General features: G+C 48.6%; 15 protein-coding genes across 15 annotated transcripts; 8 read left to right on the top strand and 7 right to left on the bottom strand.

Moving 5' to 3' along the window:
- Nucleotides 1-5: 5 nt before the first annotated feature.
- On the bottom strand, nt 6-2,477 carry OGAPHI_004017 (uncharacterized protein; the record flags this gene model as incomplete). The annotated part of the gene is made up of 1 exon (XM_046205050.1): nt 6-2,477. The coding sequence occupies one exon, from the start codon at nt 2,475-2,477 to the stop codon at nt 6-8; it is 2,472 nt and encodes an 823-aa protein (XP_046061033.1).
- On the top strand, nt 294-1,017 carry OGAPHI_004019 (uncharacterized protein; the record flags this gene model as incomplete). Its single annotated transcript, XM_046205053.1, has 2 exons — nt 294-626; nt 712-1,017. The coding sequence occupies 2 exons, from the start codon at nt 294-296 to the stop codon at nt 1,015-1,017; spliced, it is 639 nt and encodes a 212-aa protein (XP_046061035.1).
- On the top strand, nt 1,120-1,641 carry OGAPHI_004018 (uncharacterized protein; the record flags this gene model as incomplete). The annotated part of the gene is made up of 1 exon (XM_046205052.1): nt 1,120-1,641. The coding sequence occupies one exon, from the start codon at nt 1,120-1,122 to the stop codon at nt 1,639-1,641; it is 522 nt and encodes a 173-aa protein (XP_046061034.1).
- Nucleotides 2,478-2,958: 481 nt separating the features above from the next.
- Nucleotides 2,959-5,651, top strand: OGAPHI_004014 (uncharacterized protein; the record flags this gene model as incomplete). The annotated part of the gene is made up of 5 exons (XM_046205047.1): nt 2,959-3,091; nt 3,310-3,724; nt 3,812-4,141; nt 4,212-4,387; nt 5,197-5,651. The coding sequence occupies 5 exons, from the start codon at nt 2,959-2,961 to the stop codon at nt 5,649-5,651; spliced, it is 1,509 nt and encodes a 502-aa protein (XP_046061030.1).
- Nucleotides 3,231-4,382, bottom strand: OGAPHI_004016 (uncharacterized protein; the record flags this gene model as incomplete). Its single annotated transcript, XM_046205049.1, has 1 exon — nt 3,231-4,382. One exon carries the CDS (start codon nt 4,380-4,382, stop codon nt 3,231-3,233), a length of 1,152 nt encoding a protein of 383 aa, XP_046061032.1.
- On the bottom strand, nt 4,531-5,014 carry OGAPHI_004015 (uncharacterized protein; the record flags this gene model as incomplete). Its single annotated transcript, XM_046205048.1, has 2 exons — nt 4,531-4,676; nt 4,744-5,014. The coding sequence occupies 2 exons, from the start codon at nt 5,012-5,014 to the stop codon at nt 4,531-4,533; spliced, it is 417 nt and encodes a 138-aa protein (XP_046061031.1).
- Nucleotides 5,159-6,352, bottom strand: OGAPHI_004013 (uncharacterized protein; the record flags this gene model as incomplete). The annotated part of the gene is made up of 1 exon (XM_046205046.1): nt 5,159-6,352. The coding sequence occupies one exon, from the start codon at nt 6,350-6,352 to the stop codon at nt 5,159-5,161; it is 1,194 nt and encodes a 397-aa protein (XP_046061029.1).
- A 286-nt stretch (nt 6,353-6,638) lies between these two features.
- Nucleotides 6,639-8,156, top strand: OGAPHI_004012 (uncharacterized protein; the record flags this gene model as incomplete). Its single annotated transcript, XM_046205045.1, has 1 exon — nt 6,639-8,156. The coding sequence occupies one exon, from the start codon at nt 6,639-6,641 to the stop codon at nt 8,154-8,156; it is 1,518 nt and encodes a 505-aa protein (XP_046061028.1).
- On the bottom strand, nt 6,687-8,372 carry OGAPHI_004011 (uncharacterized protein; the record flags this gene model as incomplete). Its single annotated transcript, XM_046205044.1, has 2 exons — nt 6,687-8,169; nt 8,317-8,372. The coding sequence occupies 2 exons, from the start codon at nt 8,370-8,372 to the stop codon at nt 6,687-6,689; spliced, it is 1,539 nt and encodes a 512-aa protein (XP_046061027.1).
- A 58-nt stretch (nt 8,373-8,430) lies between these two features.
- OGAPHI_004010 (uncharacterized protein) lies at nt 8,431-10,340 on the top strand (the record flags this gene model as incomplete). The annotated part of the gene is made up of 3 exons (XM_046205043.1): nt 8,431-8,729; nt 8,896-10,228; nt 10,326-10,340. The coding sequence occupies 3 exons, from the start codon at nt 8,431-8,433 to the stop codon at nt 10,338-10,340; spliced, it is 1,647 nt and encodes a 548-aa protein (XP_046061026.1).
- A 65-nt stretch (nt 10,341-10,405) lies between these two features.
- On the top strand, nt 10,406-11,296 carry OGAPHI_004009 (uncharacterized protein; the record flags this gene model as incomplete). The annotated part of the gene is made up of 1 exon (XM_046205042.1): nt 10,406-11,296. The coding sequence occupies one exon, from the start codon at nt 10,406-10,408 to the stop codon at nt 11,294-11,296; it is 891 nt and encodes a 296-aa protein (XP_046061025.1).
- Nucleotides 11,297-11,429: 133 nt separating this feature from the next.
- Nucleotides 11,430-13,535, top strand: OGAPHI_004008 (uncharacterized protein; the record flags this gene model as incomplete). Its single annotated transcript, XM_046205041.1, has 1 exon — nt 11,430-13,535. The coding sequence occupies one exon, from the start codon at nt 11,430-11,432 to the stop codon at nt 13,533-13,535; it is 2,106 nt and encodes a 701-aa protein (XP_046061024.1).
- On the bottom strand, nt 12,374-14,647 carry OGAPHI_004007 (uncharacterized protein; the record flags this gene model as incomplete). The annotated part of the gene is made up of 3 exons (XM_046205039.1): nt 12,374-12,745; nt 12,831-13,182; nt 13,575-14,647. 3 exons carry the CDS (start codon nt 14,645-14,647, stop codon nt 12,374-12,376), a joined length of 1,797 nt encoding a protein of 598 aa, XP_046061023.1.
- An 875-nt stretch (nt 14,648-15,522) lies between these two features.
- Nucleotides 15,523-16,947, top strand: OGAPHI_004005 (uncharacterized protein; the record flags this gene model as incomplete). The annotated part of the gene is made up of 1 exon (XM_046205037.1): nt 15,523-16,947. The coding sequence occupies one exon, from the start codon at nt 15,523-15,525 to the stop codon at nt 16,945-16,947; it is 1,425 nt and encodes a 474-aa protein (XP_046061021.1).
- OGAPHI_004006 (uncharacterized protein) lies at nt 15,841-16,682 on the bottom strand (the record flags this gene model as incomplete). Its single annotated transcript, XM_046205038.1, has 2 exons — nt 15,841-16,126; nt 16,555-16,682. 2 exons carry the CDS (start codon nt 16,680-16,682, stop codon nt 15,841-15,843), a joined length of 414 nt encoding a protein of 137 aa, XP_046061022.1.
- Nucleotides 16,948-16,993: the final 46 nt, after the last annotated feature.

Below are 16,993 nucleotides of genomic sequence, written 5' to 3'. Positions count from 1 at the left end.
TCTATTTAAAAGTCCAGCAGCTTCATCATCAGGTATCCGATAAAGATCACCACCAGGTAGCAGAACAGCGACGACGGCACACCGATCTTGATAAAGGTGCCGACCGTCAGGTACGGGTTTCCGACGCTGTCGCGGAGTCCAATTGCCGTGACGTTTGGGAACCCAGACGTTGGCAGGCCCATTGCAGACGAGCACAGCAGAGCCGTGGCCATGATGAGCAGGTTGGGGTGTGGGTCAGGAAGGGCCTTGCCGATCTCTGCAATCAATGGAACAATTATAAGAGCTGCCACCGTATGGGACACGAAGGTGGCCATGGCAAGCACGATGATTCCAAACAGACACAAGACGGTGAACAGGCCGGAGCCGGCGAGCTGGGCCTGGATTGCCTCTGCGATGGTGCGCAGCAGCCCCGACACGGTGACGGCTTTTCCGAGCGCAAGCCCGCCCATGGCGAGCATGACGATTGTCCAGGGGTAATTGTTGAAGTCTTCGGGGAGCAGCACGCCCGGGGCGTAGAATGCCACCATGGAGGCCACGGCGATCATGCCCATGTCCCCAATAAGGTGTTCAAAGAACGAGGCGCCGCACCACAGGATGATGGTGACCAGCGACACCACAAGCACATAGTAGTGGCCCGGGGTGAACTTCTCGTCTGTTGATCTGATCGGCACGATGGTGGTTCCTCTGAAGTCCATCATGAACATAAGATAGACAAATATGAGCAGTAGAGCACACGTACAGACCGGCAAGGAAACACCGAACCACTTGAGCCAGTTGGGATCAGGGTCCATGCTCTGGAGTGCAACGACGTTCTGTGGACTGGCGATGGGGCTGGCCATGCCGGCGACGTTGGACGCGAGCGCAATTCCAATCACCAGAGCCTGTGCGAACTGCGAGCCTTCCGGTAGCGTGTTGAGCACCGGTTGCACGACAGAGTACATGAGCACCGGGGCGGCCACGTTGGACACGAACGCTGACAGAACGGTCGACACGCACATGATGGACAGCAGCACGTAGGCCGGGTGCTGCGGAACCTTGGACAGAATAAACGTGCATGCAATCTTGTCCAGATTGTACTTGGACAGAGCAGCGGCCAGGGTGAAACCGCCTAGCAGCAGCATGATGATGGGCGACCACATCGCCGAGCAGATGAACTTGGAGGCATCTGCGGGCGAGAGGGGCTCGCCTGTGTCTGGGTCGACTAGGGTTCTGAGCACCACGATCAGGAACGGAAGCAGAAGAGACGTGGTGAAGAGCGGGATGGCCTCTGTGGCCCACAACAACGAAGCGCACACAAGAACGGCCAGACAGTTTTTCTGTTGCGGGTTGTCTAACGGCGAGAAGTTGAGCAGCGTCACGGTCACCATGGCGATGAAGAGGATCTTGAACGCGTTGCCCGACAAGACGGGAGCAGGGATGGTGATTTTGCGGCCGGCACCGAGATGGATATCGAACTTCTCGATCGGGGCCGCGCCCACGTCCGCGACGACGGACTTTTGCACGCGCGCAGCCTGCGACTTGCGCTCCATTCCAATCATGTTTCTCCAAACGGTGTTTCTCTCCCAAACAATGTACTCTCTGAGATTCGAGCGGAGCTCCTCCTTGGCAGACTCCTCGTTGCCTGCAGTGAACACGGAGTAGAGCTTGATGATTCCCCCGAGCTTCTGGTTCAGGTCCTCGAGCGTTTCTGGCTTGAAAATGACGTTATTAGGGTTGGTAACCAGCGACTCCATGTACTCGTGCTTGGTTTTCGTGTGCATGAGCTTGTCAAACTTCTTGAGCGCCTTGCTGAACCCGATCTTGTTGAGCTCGATGTAGCTCTTGAGCTCCGACAGCAGCACAAACATGTTGGCGAGCGGCTTTCTCTTCTCCACCTTGAGAGCTTCCAAAAAGGTGAGGTTGAAGTCGTCGTCGTCAAACAGGGTGTGCGACCGTTTGCGCGACAGATCGCGCACGTGTTTGTCGGTCTCGGCCAGACTGGCGTCCACAGTGGTCTCCTGCAATGAGCTCTCGAACGCGTCTCTGGAAAGCACCGGCTCCACCACTGGAGACGCCATGTGCTGTTCGTCAATGGGTCTATTGTCGTCCAAGAACTTATCTGGGCGAAGGGCGTCCAGGATCCGCTTGAGCTTGAGTCGCTCACCGGAATCGGAGGCGTTTGTGGGGAACTCGCGTTCAAACTCCTCGATCTCGTCAATCAGACTGTTGTAGCTGGAAATGGCGTCCTTCTCCTTGAGCAGGAAGAACTTGTTGATTTTCTCGAGCTCCTTGTCCAGAGCAGCCAGAAACACACTCACCGGACTGGAGGTGTCATCGGAAGCGGTGAACGGCTGGGACTCGGAATCGGCGTTGGTGTTGAGAGATTCGGCATGTTCCCGCTGGAGAGAGTAGATCAGCTTTTTCAGACCGGAGTAGTTGATGTACTTGGACGACCACTCGGGCACTGCGTTGAACTGGAGCGAGTGCGAGAACTTCATTGGCGGGGCGCGGGGCTGAGCAGCACGGTCGAGAGCAAGGTCCTGGAGAGGGATTTGCTCAAAGTCTGGGTGTTGGAGCAATATATTGGATAGGGGCCAAGGTAAACTGGTGGGACTCCGGCAGCGGCTCGATAGCAACTAATGAAGGGCCATAAAACTAGCTAGGAAAAATTGACAAGCACCGGTGAATTTGTGCTGACGGAGTACAACAGTGTGCAGATGGCCAAATGTTTGGTTTCTAATAATCATAAAACCATCCGCTGCGCGACACCCGTGCACCGCGCGTCCAATCTGGCCAAGACCACCATCGCACCCCGTACACCGAGGAAGCCAAGATGAAATTCGAGTGCGTACCAGCCCCACGCAGGAGTTTATTTCAGGCCAATTGGAATCCGGCCTGTTATCTGCATGGGAAACTGGAACGCGCACACGAATAATATTTAAGGCAATCCAGCTGCTACTTAACTTTGTTCAAGAAAAAATGCAACAAGGTCAAGACTTATTCAACAAGGCTAAACAGTCTCTCCAGGGCGAGGACGGAAAGATCAACTACGACGATCTTAAGAAGACCGCCACTGATGCCTACGGTGACATCCAAAAGAAGGACTACAAGGGTGCTGCCGAGAGAATCCAGACCCAATTCTCTGGCAAGAAGGAAGAAGAGAAGAAATAGATAATTGAAACAGGTTTTCCTTTCTTACAATATTGTAGACATTCTACATTACCTATTTACTGTATTTGACAATTCTAATCTCATGCCATCTGGACACCTTCAATTGGGTTTCCGTTGGCGTCCATCATTCCGTTTTGCATCATCATCACCTCCTCGGAGCCGGCAAACTCCAACGAGAGTCCGCAACCGATGTTAGCGGAGTTCTTGGCCTGGTCGATGCTGGCGTTGAACAGCAGTCCGACGGTTGGCAAGACACGGTGCTCCAGCATGAACGACACAAGTCCCTTCGAGTCGACCTGTCCTCTGTAAACAGACTGTCTGAACTCGTACTTGGCTCCGACGGTGGTGTTGGCCTCCACAACGGTCTGGTAAACCGGTTGCATCAGCTCGTTCAAAGTTGGCTGAACACCGGCCTGGACAGTGGTCTCCACACCGGCCTCGACGTTGTTGGCCACTTTTCTCCAGAACGAGGCAACCAACGCACCTTGGGCCTGCAACTGAGCAGACGCAATCCAGTTGCCGGCATTGTATCTTCCGACAAACGACAATGCAGCGTCGCCAGGAACACCCTGTTGTAGAGAAGAGTAGACAGACTCAAGACCCAAAGAAAGCTTTGGGGTAATGCTCTGCAAAATCGAACCAACCATCACACCTTTGTAAGACTCGTCCAAGAAGTTAGGGTTCAAGGTCTTGAAGTTCAAAGAAAAGTCGGTGGCCTGGTAATCGTGCTCGATCTGACACATTGGCTGTTGACCATGAGCCAACTGGAAAGTCAGCTTGGAAACAACGTGCTTGTCCCAGCTGTGGTTGATTCTTCCGGTCAAAGAAAACTCGTTGTCAACAGTTCCTTGGAAGAAAGTGTTTTCGTTACCAACCATGGCGGTGAACGAGTATGCTGGAAGCTGGCCACCAATAGAAAGACCGTGAGAAATCTGGAAGATCGGGTTCATGGAGAACGTCTTACTAATGTCTGCTCTAAGTCCAGTGAATTGTAATTGGTTCAGGAAAACGTCTCTGGCAACCTCCTTGTTGATGTTCTCCATAGTTCCTGGGTTGATCAGGTCCAAAGACTTTCTGTGTTGGCTAATAGAGCTGGTGACGTTATTAACAAAGGTGAAAATTGGGTTCGACGACCAGAACCCGTCTTTTTTGTCTTCTGGGGCAACTCCCAAATTTGGGATCGGAGCAAGACTCTTGCCCAAGTCGCCCATGTTCATCTGCGGTGCTGCCATTCTGTGTACTTAGAAACCTGCGTTCGCTAGTTGTATTTACAAGAGTTTTAGCAAACCTGGACAAAACCTTTTGGAAAATTTTTGGCGGAAACTCTCCGTCTCCCGAAACATCCCTACACCACCAGAACACCTTCCTCAGGTCTACACGTCAGAGACAGGGAACTTGGTCTGGATGTCGCTGCTGATCTGTTCCAGCAGCTTCTTCTTCGCGGCGATCCGCACCTTGAGCTGCTCCATCTTGGCGATCTGGCTTTCCGTCGATTCGTCCAGCCCGTCTATCTGGTTCAATAGCGACTTGAACCGACCCAGTCGTGTCTTGATACGGCCCGTCTGAAGTGTTAGTAGCGTACAACCGTGGTACTTACCGCATTGTCGAAATCCTTCGGCGATATCTTGCCGGCTTTCAAACTTTCCACCACGTCCAATAATAACGGCAGCAGGTCCATTTTTTGTAAGTCTTCCAGCACACGCGCCTCTTCGTTGAGCTGTTCGTACTGGTCGATCTCCTTCTGCAGCGAAACAGAGTGTTCTTTCGACAGAAACACGGCTTTTTCGTCTGTTTCGTGCTTCACTATCGGCGTGTTATCTGGCGACGCAGACCCGCCAGCCAGCTGAGAAAGTCCGCTTGACATTGTTAACGTGTTGCTTATAGTCACTGACTGTTCAATGCGTTCGAACTGACGAGCTAGTTACTGAAACTCCTAAACGTACACTGATTTTGTTAAACTATGCTATGGAATTATTTTATGCGTCGCTCCAAGTCGATCGTCGGTGGTTCACCATCCAAACAGCTTGTTTGTCCATGTTTGCTGAGGCGAGGACCGACGCAGCATTTGCATCGACTGCGACCCGCGAAGAATCGTCGACCCGTTGATCGGCGCGGACTCGTCCTCTTCTCTTAAAAAGTCGAGATCAAGGTCCACCGTGGATAAACTCACGTCGCACGCTTTGAACGTCAAGGAGTACCGTTTGTTAATGGACCGGCCACGCAGCTCGCTGCGCAAATCGCTCGCCGTCATCGTCGACTCGTTCTCGTCCATCGGCGGCGTCGCTGGCGTCTGTTCCTGCTTGTCCTCCTCGTCAGATTCGATCTGGAACCTGTCCAGCACAGAGTCCAGCGACGACGACACAGACCGCAGCTTGATCGGGATGGGATGTTGCAGGAAATCGTGGTCCTTGGTTTCCACCTCGTCGCCGATGTCGAAACACGCGATCGTGGAGTTGAGCGACGAGGACGAGTACGACGGACTGAGCTGCGACGACGACTGAACAGTGTCCTGTGAAGCCACACGTTGGGGCAACTCAACACGTTCGTCATGCAATTCTTCGTCATAGACTGTTTTGAACTGGCAAACACCGTCGAACGCTTCGTCGGCCTCGCGCAAAGTGTCTGTGTTGTCTGTGATTAGCGTTATTTTCCAGTATCTTTCTGGATTGTACAATGGGACAATGAATTCGTTTCTGCTGATCTTGAGAACCTTGAGTTTCTGCATTATCGGGTAAACCACCGACCCGCACGAGAAATACGTCACGCTCTTGTTGTTGATTTGGTATATCTCGAACTGGCCGTGTCCGAGACTTCGTCCTGAGGAGACCGGTTTCAAGCGATCGGAGGCAACGTCGTACGAGGTGATTTTAGCTGCGTCGCACTGGAAAACCACCGTTCGCTCCTCAACTGGCTGTGATTCAGGAAGCTCTTTCTTTGTCTTTTTAAACAAGGACTGCAAACGAGCACGCGAAGAAGGGCGGTCTGCACGTTTTTTCGGCGATCCAAGTCTCATGCTGCGAATGCGGTGTTTCGACGGGTGGGTGGCAACAACTTTGCCCGCAGAATGGTCTGTGCTGGTGAACTCGTGTTGAAACTTCTGTATCAAGGACTCGGTCAGACTCGAAGCATCCGAGTCGGAGGCGGCAGAAAGCGTTGGCGGCGGCCACAATTGGGCGGCAACCGGGTCTGTATGGAAGGACATCAGCGTCTAAATTGTAATGGGTCCGTAAACATGGACTGTTGTTTATTTTCTACGCGATACGAAATCCACACCCGGTTATTTTCATGATTTTTTTTGTGGAACCAGCGGCTGACGTCAGCAAAGATGTCAGCCCATCCTTCATAGATAACCGAAAAAGTCTCGGAGTGCAATTTTCCAGGAAAAAATGACCTTTGCTGGGGCGGTGCCAGGTGGGGAGACAAGACTGCAAAGATTGCAACTATATAAAGGGGGGTAAAAATCCGGCAGGAAAAAGCAGATTTACAAAATGGCATTCCAATCCAAACTTGGCTGGCTCACAAACCTTGACGTTTCGTCAACTCCTATTAAAACTTATAGACGGTCCTCTATTATCGGTACCATTGGTCCAAAGACCAACGATGCAGAGGTTCTTGTTAAGCTTAGAAAGGCCGGACTCAACATTGTGAGAATGAACTTCTCTCACGGTACCTACGAATACCACCAGTCTGTGATTGATAATGCCAGAAAGTCCGAGGAGCTTTATCCAGGTAGACCTCTTGCTATTGCTCTGGACACCAAGGGACCTGAAATCAGAACCGGAAGTACTGTGGACGACAAGGACTGGCCAATTGGTCCTAACCACGAGATGATTTTCACCACAGACATCAAGTACAAGAACGCCTGTGATGACAAGTTGATGTTCATCGACTACAAGAACATCACCAAGGTCATCGAGGCCGGTAAGATTATTTATGTTGACGATGGTGTTTTGTCGTTTGAGGTTCTGGAGGTTGTTGATGACACCACTTTGAAGGTTGTTTCCATCAACGCCGGTAAGATCAGTTCCCACAAGGGTGTGAACTTGCCAAACACCGACGTGGACTTGCCTGCTTTGTCCGAGAAGGACAAGGACGACCTGAGATTCGGTGTCAAGAATAAGGTCCACATGGTGTTTGCTTCGTTCATCCGTTCTGCCAACGACGTTTTGGAGATTAGAAAGGTCTTGGGCGAGGAAGGTAAGGACATCCAAATCATCTCCAAGATCGAGAACCAACAAGGTGTGAACAACTTTGACGAGATTCTCGCGGAGACCGACGGAGTTATGGTTGCTAGAGGAGATTTGGGTATCGAGATTCCTGCTCCTCAGGTGTTTGTGGTGCAAAAACAGATGATTGCCAAGTGCAACCTTGCTGGAAAGCCTGTTATCTGTGCCACCCAAATGTTGGAGTCGATGACTTACAACCCAAGACCAACAAGAGCCGAGGTTTCTGACGTTGGTAACGCCATTTTGGACGGTGCTGACTGTGTCATGTTGTCTGGGGAGACAGCAAAGGGTAACTACCCATTGGAAGCCGTTTCCATGATGCACCACACGTGTTTGATCGCCGAGAAAGCTCTTCCATACTACACCACGTTCACCGAGTTGAGAGACCTCACCGCCAAGCCATGCTCTACTCCAGAGACCATTGCCATTGCTGCTGCCTCCTCTGTGTTTGACCAGGACGCCAAGGCTATCATTGTGCTCTCCACCTCCGGAACCACCGCTAGACTTTGCTCCAAGTACAGACCAAACTGTCCGATCATCATGGTCACCCGAAACCCTAACTCTGCCAGATACTGCCACCTGTACAGAGGCGTGTATCCATTCGTGTATGGACAACAACGCGAGGAGAACTGGATCCAGGACATTGAGAACAGACTCCAGTTCGGTATCCAGCACGCTGTTGATCTTGGAATCCTTTCTAGAGGCGACACCATTGTCTGTATCCAGGGTCACACCAGAGGTATCGGCCACTCCAACACCATGAGAGTGTTGAAGGCCTAGGTTAATACGTACACTTCTATAAAGTAAGGAATATTACGCAGTTTAATTTTGATCAAGCCCAACTCTTCAAGGCTGTGTTTTCATGGGGATGGGTTCTCGCGATTTAATTAAATTTCAGAGTTGGTCATGTAATGCGGTGTAATGTCAGGTTTTGCCCTACACATAACACTTACCAGCCTCGTACCAGCCACATAGACCACACCTCACACCGCTCATTTTAGTTTCCTCTTTGGTCGTAAATCAAAATCTAATCAATAGTCTCTTGTCTTCACAAATGGACAAAAAATCGAATTCATTTAGAAATCAGCCAAGCGAGCAGGGCATGTCTGGTGAACATAGTTTTGTGCATTCCACTCCGAGCTCTTCACAAGGCGAGATAGCCAGTAATGTTTTCCAGGCGCCAGTAAGAAATGTTTATAACCAGCCTTCCTATGTGAACTTGGTTGTTTCCCCCTCTCACTCAGATCATGATGATCCTATTTTATTTGGTAATTCCACTTCTGGAAGCAGAAGTGCTGAAAATGGGGAACAGAATCACCACAATAACCCTGAGTCTGTACCCAATCGCAACAAGTAGAGGTGACGCGTCAGATCGCGAGACAGATGGCCGTGTTAACCGGCGAACGCAAGCCATTTTCGGGATCGGCGATGGAGGATCAAAACTTAAAGCTACAAAAGCTGAGTCAATTTCTCAGCAGTATGCGATGACGCGCAAGCTGCTCGCAGAGCTAAAAAAGAGAACTCCTCATAAATATGAGCAGAAGAAGATCCCTCGAGTATTCTACCATCCGACATGGCTTGCAACGCTTCGCAACTCAAATATGATCAAGTTATTCCATACACGGTATCATGACACTGAATTGGAGAAGGCGATGCCGGATGAAATTTACGATTGTCCTTCGACAGCTGACAACCCGTATGAGGCCGTGACGTATGCTGAATGTGTACGATGCAGACACACCTTTCGATTCCATGGACACTCCAATGCATGCAAAGATACAAACATTGGAAACCATTGTAGGAACCATCCTTCTGAGGTTCCAAGATCCTCTTCTCAACGTACTATTGAGTTTGACTTTTTTGGGAAAGGAGAACCATTTGAACATCTTGCACACATGTTTAGCAACAAGGAGGAAAGGATGCGTTATGACTTGCTTATGTATTTCTGGAAAGATTCTATCCCGTTTAGAAATGCAGATTCTCCAGATTTCATTTCGTTTCTTGCTTCATTTTACCAGCTCGTCGTTCAAGAGACTACAAGTGATTCTCGCATAACAGGTTCAAGACAAGAAGCTGTCAAATTTTGTTTCAAATTCCTCCGGAAAAGAAATTGGATCTCGAAAATGGTTGACAGATCTTATGATTGCATGAAAGAAGGAATCGTTCAACTACTAGCGACAAAAAATGTGTCACTGTGCGTGGACATTTGGAAAAATTACAACTCTAGATACCTAGGGGTGTTGATGTACAGCGATTTTGGGCACGTATTACTCGCGTTCGAAAACTTCTCTGACCGACGTGAAACAGCAACTGAAATAGCCAATGCGCTTGGTGAGGTTATTAAACAGCACAAGATTGAAGAAAGAGTCCTAGCAATAACATTTGACAATCTTAGGGCAAACCCAAAAACTCTCATGCACATTAATGAAATGCGCAAGGAGAAAGACTTAGCACCTTTATATGGGGTCAGGTGTGTGTCTCACATCTTGAACCTGATTCTCGGCTCCATAATGGCCAATTCCACTTTCGAATCAAAACCTCGAACACAACTACAGTACGACAATCAAAGAAGAAGGGAAGCTACCAAAGATGCAGACAACACGAAAGAATCCAGACTCTACAAAGCTTGCTTTGATTTCAGCAAGATGGTACGAGGGGACACCGTGCTTTCCTCGCTTTGGACAAAATGCATCGGTGGTAAGATTCCCACTCTTCCAATTCAAACCAGATGGACGAGCGCTTACTCTACGGTGACCACCATCCTCAACAAATGGGACGAATTATGTTTTGTGTTCGGTAAACTAGCGGGCATGGGCTTCTCTCACAACCACCTGGACCCTGACAAGATTGAAGTTGTCGAAGAGTTTTTTGATGAACATAGAATAACGCTGGATCAAAGTCAGATGAACACGGTTCACGCTCTCTTGGAATTCCGAAAAGATCTTAAAGAAATCAAAGGACTGAACTTCATAATGGGCGAGTTCAAAACCTGGATGGAGTCGTCACAAAAGAATGAGGATAATACTTTAATGAGCTACTCGAGAACGTTTTTGAAAGTACTCAAGCTTTTTACAGCAGTATCGAACCTACTTGGCAAAGAAGAGGGATTGGTTGATTACTTCAATATTGCAGATCAACTCTACGTGTATCGTGATAGTGAAGATCCGACCGTTGCTTTATTCACAGAAAAACTGAAAGGTTTAAATCCAAGCTTCCTCAACGCAATTGGTTTTTCCTACTCGAAATTTTGTGAATACTTCACCCTTGCTTTTGAAGATGAATTAGTGATTGCGGGATCCTTCTTTGATGTGAGTGATCGCAACCAGCTACTGTTTTCGACAATAAATTGGAAGCATCCAGACATTCGACAGTTCCCTTACAAATCCAAGTCATTGGAACGCTCCAAGATAAAGATTCTTTTTGAGTTGTTCAAGCGTACCGATTTCTTCCAAGAGGTGAATCTGCTCGCATTGAAGGAATCTGCAGCAAAAGCTCTAGCATATGAGGGTTCAGAGGAGATCAGCTTTAGCATGGAAATCGATGGATATTATAAGCATGCGCTCTACAACATTGACTATAGTGAGTGGTCTATCGAAGCTAACAACGAGTTCTGGTCCTCTATGCGGTCTGAGCGCTTTCCAAGGTTGAGAGCGACATATCAGCTCCTTAAAGACATTCCTTGTTCAAACGCTGCTCTTGAGAGTACGTTCAGCCTCGCCAACAACGTGATTGGATCAAGAAGGGTCAATCTCGGCGATGAAAAGCTTTCAAAACTAATGTGTATTCCCTCGTTTGTCAATTCTATCCCGGAACTGCAAAATATGGAACGTCAATTTCGCTTTGCAATTGAAGATGAAGACGACGAGTACTCTCGTGTGGAGATCGAGGATATGTCAGAGGATGAAACCATTTACTGTTGATTATATAATATGTAATGTCGTCTAGGGATCAAACGTAACATTTTAAAAACAAGGCTGTGAAAAATATTATGGGGATGTAATCCGAAGACCATCTCTGTTAAATTTCTTTGTTATACCGTTACAATTACTAGCCATGTCCCATTTGAACGGCGAGACCGAATTGGACAGTCTGGCCGAACCTGTTGAGTCTGCCAAGATGGATGAGCCGGTGGTCGCGGAAAACGCCTCGATCGGCGCACTTCATGACGTCGCGTTCACAGACCTCGACAAGAAGCCGGACCTTATCGAAAAGTATATGAACGCAGCACAGCGGGGCGACCTCGAGACGCTGAAAGACCTGCTCGAAAACGAAAAGCTTGATGTCAACTCCATGCTCGACGATAACGTCAGCGCATTGCATTGGTGTGCCATCAACAACAAGCTGACCGCCTTGAAGTATCTCGTTTCCAAAGGCGCAGCAGTCAACCACAAGGGAGGAGACCTCAACGCAACGCCTGTCCAATGGGCGTGCAGATACGGATTGGTGTACATTTCGGATTATCTGATCACCCAGTGCGGAGCAGACACAGACGTTCTTGATAACCAAGGGTTCAACTGTCTGCATCTTGCTGTGCACTCCTCAAACGTGATGATGGTGATCTACATTCTGACGTTCACAAACTTGCACATCAACTCGGCCGACCCGAAGGGCCGCACCTCGCTGCATTGGGCGGCCTACCAGGGAGACCCGTTCACCGTGGATGTATTACTAAAATTGGGAGCTGATATCTCCATCGTGGACGAAACAGGCTTCACTCCGTTCTACTGGGGACTCGTGCACCCGATCAAGAACGTTCTCATCAAGCTGATCGAGGCCGGCAGCGATATCAACCACAAAACAGTCGACAACAAGGCTGCCTGGGAGATTGCCGCAGACATGAACTGCACAGCTCTGTTGAAAACCGCTCTCAAGGAGTGCGACCTCAACGCAGACGGAACAAAAGTCCATCGGTACCTCACAGAGTCACAGGGAAGACAGATCGTGTTTCTAAACCCGTACATTGCTGTGCCGCTTTCATTGCTGGCCTTGACCACCGGCTACCTAGTTGTGAACGTTTTTTCACTGGCGGTGATTTTTTTCGTCCAAACCTTTGTTCTACAGTACCTGTTACTTCCAAGCTTCGACAGAAGCCCAACAGCATTGCATCGGTCTCCATACTTCGCCGGAGTATTCTCTGCTACGGCGTTCTGGTGTGTCGTCACCTGGCTCTTCACTATTATGCCTAAAACCTTCTCAAAAGCACCGTTATCGAATCTGCTCTTCTTTTTGGTAGCAGGCTGCGTGTTTGCGTCCTTCTTCAAAGCAATGTTGATTGACCCAGGATACATCCCAGCAGAGACCAACGGGGACAAAATCCAACAAACCATTAGAGAGCTGATTGACCTTCGCAAATTCGACTCCAGACACTTCTGTATTCATACTTCGATCCGCAAACCACTCAGATCCAGACTCAACAAGCTGAAAAACAAAAACGTTGCAAAATTCGACCACTACTGTTCGTGGGTCAACAACGACGTTGGTGTCAGAAACCACAAGCTGTTTTTCGCGTTCAGTGTTAGCTTGGAAATCGCCATCTTCCTGTATTACAGTCTGGCAAAACGGTACTTTGACAAACTTGACGTTCCAGACGAGTTCGAGGAGTCGTGTTTTTTCCTCGGAGAAGACATGTGTTCTGGATACTATGCTTCGCCGTTCATCTTCAACCTGACCATGTGGAGTCTTTTCCAGTCTGCGTGGCTTTCGCTGCTTCTCCTGGTCCAGTTCTTGCAAATATCCAAGGGAATCACCAGTTACGAGGTCAGTACCTTGCACCAAGGGGTCGACAACAGCTTTTCGTCGGTTCCGACTGACGAGTCGGTGGACTTGTCAAGCGATGAGGTGGCTCTTCCGGGTCTGCGTAAGCTCGTGTGCCTTCCAGATATTGTGGTGAACTCTAGATGTTCGCGACTGATTGGCTTGAACCAATTCCTGATGATCAGTGACGATATGATTCAACAAAAAAGCGGCCCTGCCTCGTTTGACCAAGGGATAGTCCAGAACTGGCTCGATTTCCTGTTTCTGAAAACAAACGGCGAGCCTTACTCGTGGAGAAACCTGTTCAAGCTGCCAATCCTTGGTGAAGCCAATCTGGGAGGAGAGCTGGTTGACTATTACAAACTGTACAAGGTCCCAACCAAACAGTCCAGTGCGGTGGTGTAATCTCTTCAAAAAACCATGTCTTATTTCTGCTTGCGATACGTTTTCCATTGTTCCATTGTACCCAGTACGCGCTCGTAGTTCTGTTCCATTTCTGTAAGTCGTTTGCGAAGGTTTTCGATCTCCTGCTCTTTATCGTTCTGGGCGTTTTTCTTGAATTTGAAGGTGTCCTCAATAGCCTCTCCGTTAAACGCTTTGAGAAGATCAAAGAGGATCACATCGTATTTCTTCAAGTCGAAGTCGTGGTAATCTATGGCAAGAAGTTCCTGATCCGAGGGAATAAACGTCGAAGGAACCTTGTTGGAACCGTTTAGCTGGCCAAACGATTTGAGAAACTTCTGTAGTCTCAACAAAACGGCCACCACTTTGTTCAGTTCGTGTTTCAAGTGCGAGTTGTCTTCAAGCAATGATAAAAATCTGTCGTTATCGAATTTCTGTCTCTTGGGTTCTGTGTCTGCTTCATGTGAATCTGTGAACTTCCTTTTCGAAACACTAGATAATCTGTTCTCCAGCCGATCAACCTCGATCTCGTTGCGACGTAGCTCCCGTTTCACCTCCTCCGTGTAAAGCTTGAAAGTTCTTTCCTGCTCCTTATATTTTGCGTTAACGTTGTTGAGCATTGTTTTGTAGTGGTTTGAATGTAGATCGAACTTGATGATCTCCAAGTTCAGAGATTGCACATGTTTCTCCTTTTCTTCCAGCTTATCGTTTAGCCGCGCGACCTCTTCTCTGAGCTGTCTAATTTCCGAATCTTTATCTGCCATTTTTTTAAGAGCAGTTTCCTTAAACTGTTTAGAGATCTCTGTGGAGTTCAACAGAGAGTAGATGATATTCATGGTATTCTTATCATTTTCGTAAATCTTGTCATTAATCTCCAAATTCTCCATGTTCTCCTTAAATAGCTGGTCGCTGTCAAGACTTAAAAGTAACAGCTTTCTCAGCTTGTTTGGCTTGTTTGAAAAATACCCCTTGGCAGACAACTTTTCGTTAACGTACTGAGCAGCGTTCTTGATCGACATTAGCTCCACCGACTGTGCCGCCAGATTGTGCACCTCATCCGGCTCCGCTGGCGTCTGCTGGTTCTCCAGCTGCGACTTTTCAAATATCGCCTCCATATGTAAACAAAATAATTAAAGGTAAATAAAAAAACATCAAACATTCGCTGCACCGACGCGTCGCACAAAAACATTGTCGTGATTTAAAGTTTAATTGGGATTCTGATGACTGTCGTATATTTCTTTTAGACACACCGTCTTGTAACGAAACAGGCTGGAACACTGTCCAGGTAATTTTCGTTGTTCATTGCACCATATCGCATGGGTCTCGACTGAGTCGAACGTCCATACGGTGTCTACGCCACCCGCCACCCTTTAAACCAGAAAAGCATGGGACTTCCTGCCAAAGCCGACTAGAATGCCGATCCGGACCCAAACGGAGCCCTGTCTCATCAATCCGGTCGGTCGTATTCCAGCCCGTCGGTTTCACCAACGTTGTCCTTGCTGAAAAGTTGCTGGAAAACGATTGATCTGTACGGTTGGCTTTGTTGAGAGGTCTGTTTCCGTTCCTACAAATCATGATTCCAAAGCATCTTGCACTCCAATACCGGAAACCAGGCTTTTTCCTTGAACTTCGTTTTTGGACGGTGTTACTTCCGGTGCCACGCTCATCGATAAGGATTCTGTGCTAGTCGGACGGATCGTGTTTTACACGCATCAATACCTGCGGGTATGTCGAACGAGTATCGCAGAACCCTTGCTTCTCTATGGTATGCGTGAAACTGGGCTTGTTCCGCTCTGGAGGGTGTGCTAAAGACTCATGCCGACAAAGATCGTCGTATCCCTTTTCTATCCGATCGTGAGTACCGCGTTTAGCCGAGATTTCTCAATTTTTTTTTTAACTAACCTTTTTTTTTTTTATTTAACTGTGGATAGATCGCGGGTTTTTCACAGTTTTTCTTTTAATAACCTTTTCTGGTCTAAATTAGTCATCCATGACAGTGAAAGATTTGAGCCACCATCTATCGAACGAATCGAAGGGAAGACAGCCTTCTGCTTTGAAGACCGCTTTCAAGTACTTTGGTCAAGAGAACATGGTTTTCTTGGGCGGAGGACTGCCTTTGTCTGACTACTTCCCTTGGGACAAGATCACCGCTCATTCCCCGGCCCCTCCATTTTCCAACGGTATTGGTGCCAAGCCAACCAATGAGAAGGACACCACTGTCACCGAAGTCGGAAAGGTCAAAGAATTGGACTACGACGTTCCTCTTGGAAGATCGTTGCAATACGGACATACCGAAGGTCAAGTCGAATTAACTGACTTCCTGAAGACCCACACCGAAATCATCCACAAGATCCCAAACAAGGAGTGGGATCTCGTTCTTTCTGTGGGAAACACCCAATCGTGGGAAGCCACCCTGAGAACTTTCTGTAATCCTGACGACACCGTTGTGGTTGAAGAGTACTCTTTCTCGTCTGCCATCGAGACCGTGAGAGCTCTTGGTATCAGCATGGCTCCAGTCGAGATGGACGACGAGGGAATTATCCCTGAAAAGCTCGACCAATTGTTCAACGAATGGGACTCTCCAAAGCCAAAGCCTAAATTACTTTACACCATCTCCACTGGTCAGAACCCAACTGGTTCTTCGCTGTCCAATGAGAGAAGAGAGGCTATTTACAAGATCGCCAGCAAACACGACTTCATCATCGTGGAAGACGAGCCTTACTACTTCCTTCAGATGGCCGACTACGAAAAGGGTGCTTCCGAGCCACCAGCCGTGACTCACGAGCAGTTCTTGGCCGGTCTTGTGAAGTCTTTCTCCTCGTTGGACGTGGAAGGAAGAGTTGTGAGACTCGACTCGTTCTCCAAGGTCCTTGCTCCAGGCACCAGATTGGGATGGATTGTGGCCCAAAAGAAGCTGCTCGAGAGATTTATTAGATTGCACGAAGTGTCCATTCAAACTCCTTCTGGATTCTCCCAGACTCTAGTTGCCGGTTTGCTAGGTAGATGGGGCCAGGACGGTTACCTGGACTGGTTGATTGGTCTCAGAAAAGAGTACACCATCAAGAGAAACTTCACCATGAACAGTCTTCTCAAGCACATGCCAAAAGACGTTGTCGCATTCGAGCCTCCTATGGCCGGTATGTTCTTCATTGTGAAGATCGACGCTTCTAAACACCCTAAGTTTGCCACTGAGTTCGGCAAGGACCCAATCAAGGTGGAGACTGCTATCTATGAGAAATCGCTGGAGCAGGGCTGTTTGTTGATTCCAGGCTCGTGGTTCAAGTCGCCAAATTTCAAGGAACACGGCTCTACCGAGATCTTCTTCAGAGGTACCTACGCCGCCGTGGCATTGGAGAAACTCGACCTTGGACTCAGCAGATTCGGCAAGGCCATCGAGCTTGAGTTTGGTTTGTAGACGGTGCACGGGTGTTCTTCCCTCCTAAACCTGGTATAGAAAATAT

The sequence above is a fragment of the Ogataea philodendri genome, assembly GCF_020536065.1.
Source record: "Ogataea philodendri strain CBS6075 chromosome Unknown scaffold2, whole genome shotgun sequence".
NCBI classification, from domain to species: Eukaryota; Fungi; Ascomycota; class Pichiomycetes; order Pichiales; family Pichiaceae; genus Ogataea; species Ogataea philodendri.
The sequence above is the reverse complement of the archived record's forward strand: the minus strand, read 5'-3'. Positions and strand labels throughout refer to the sequence as shown.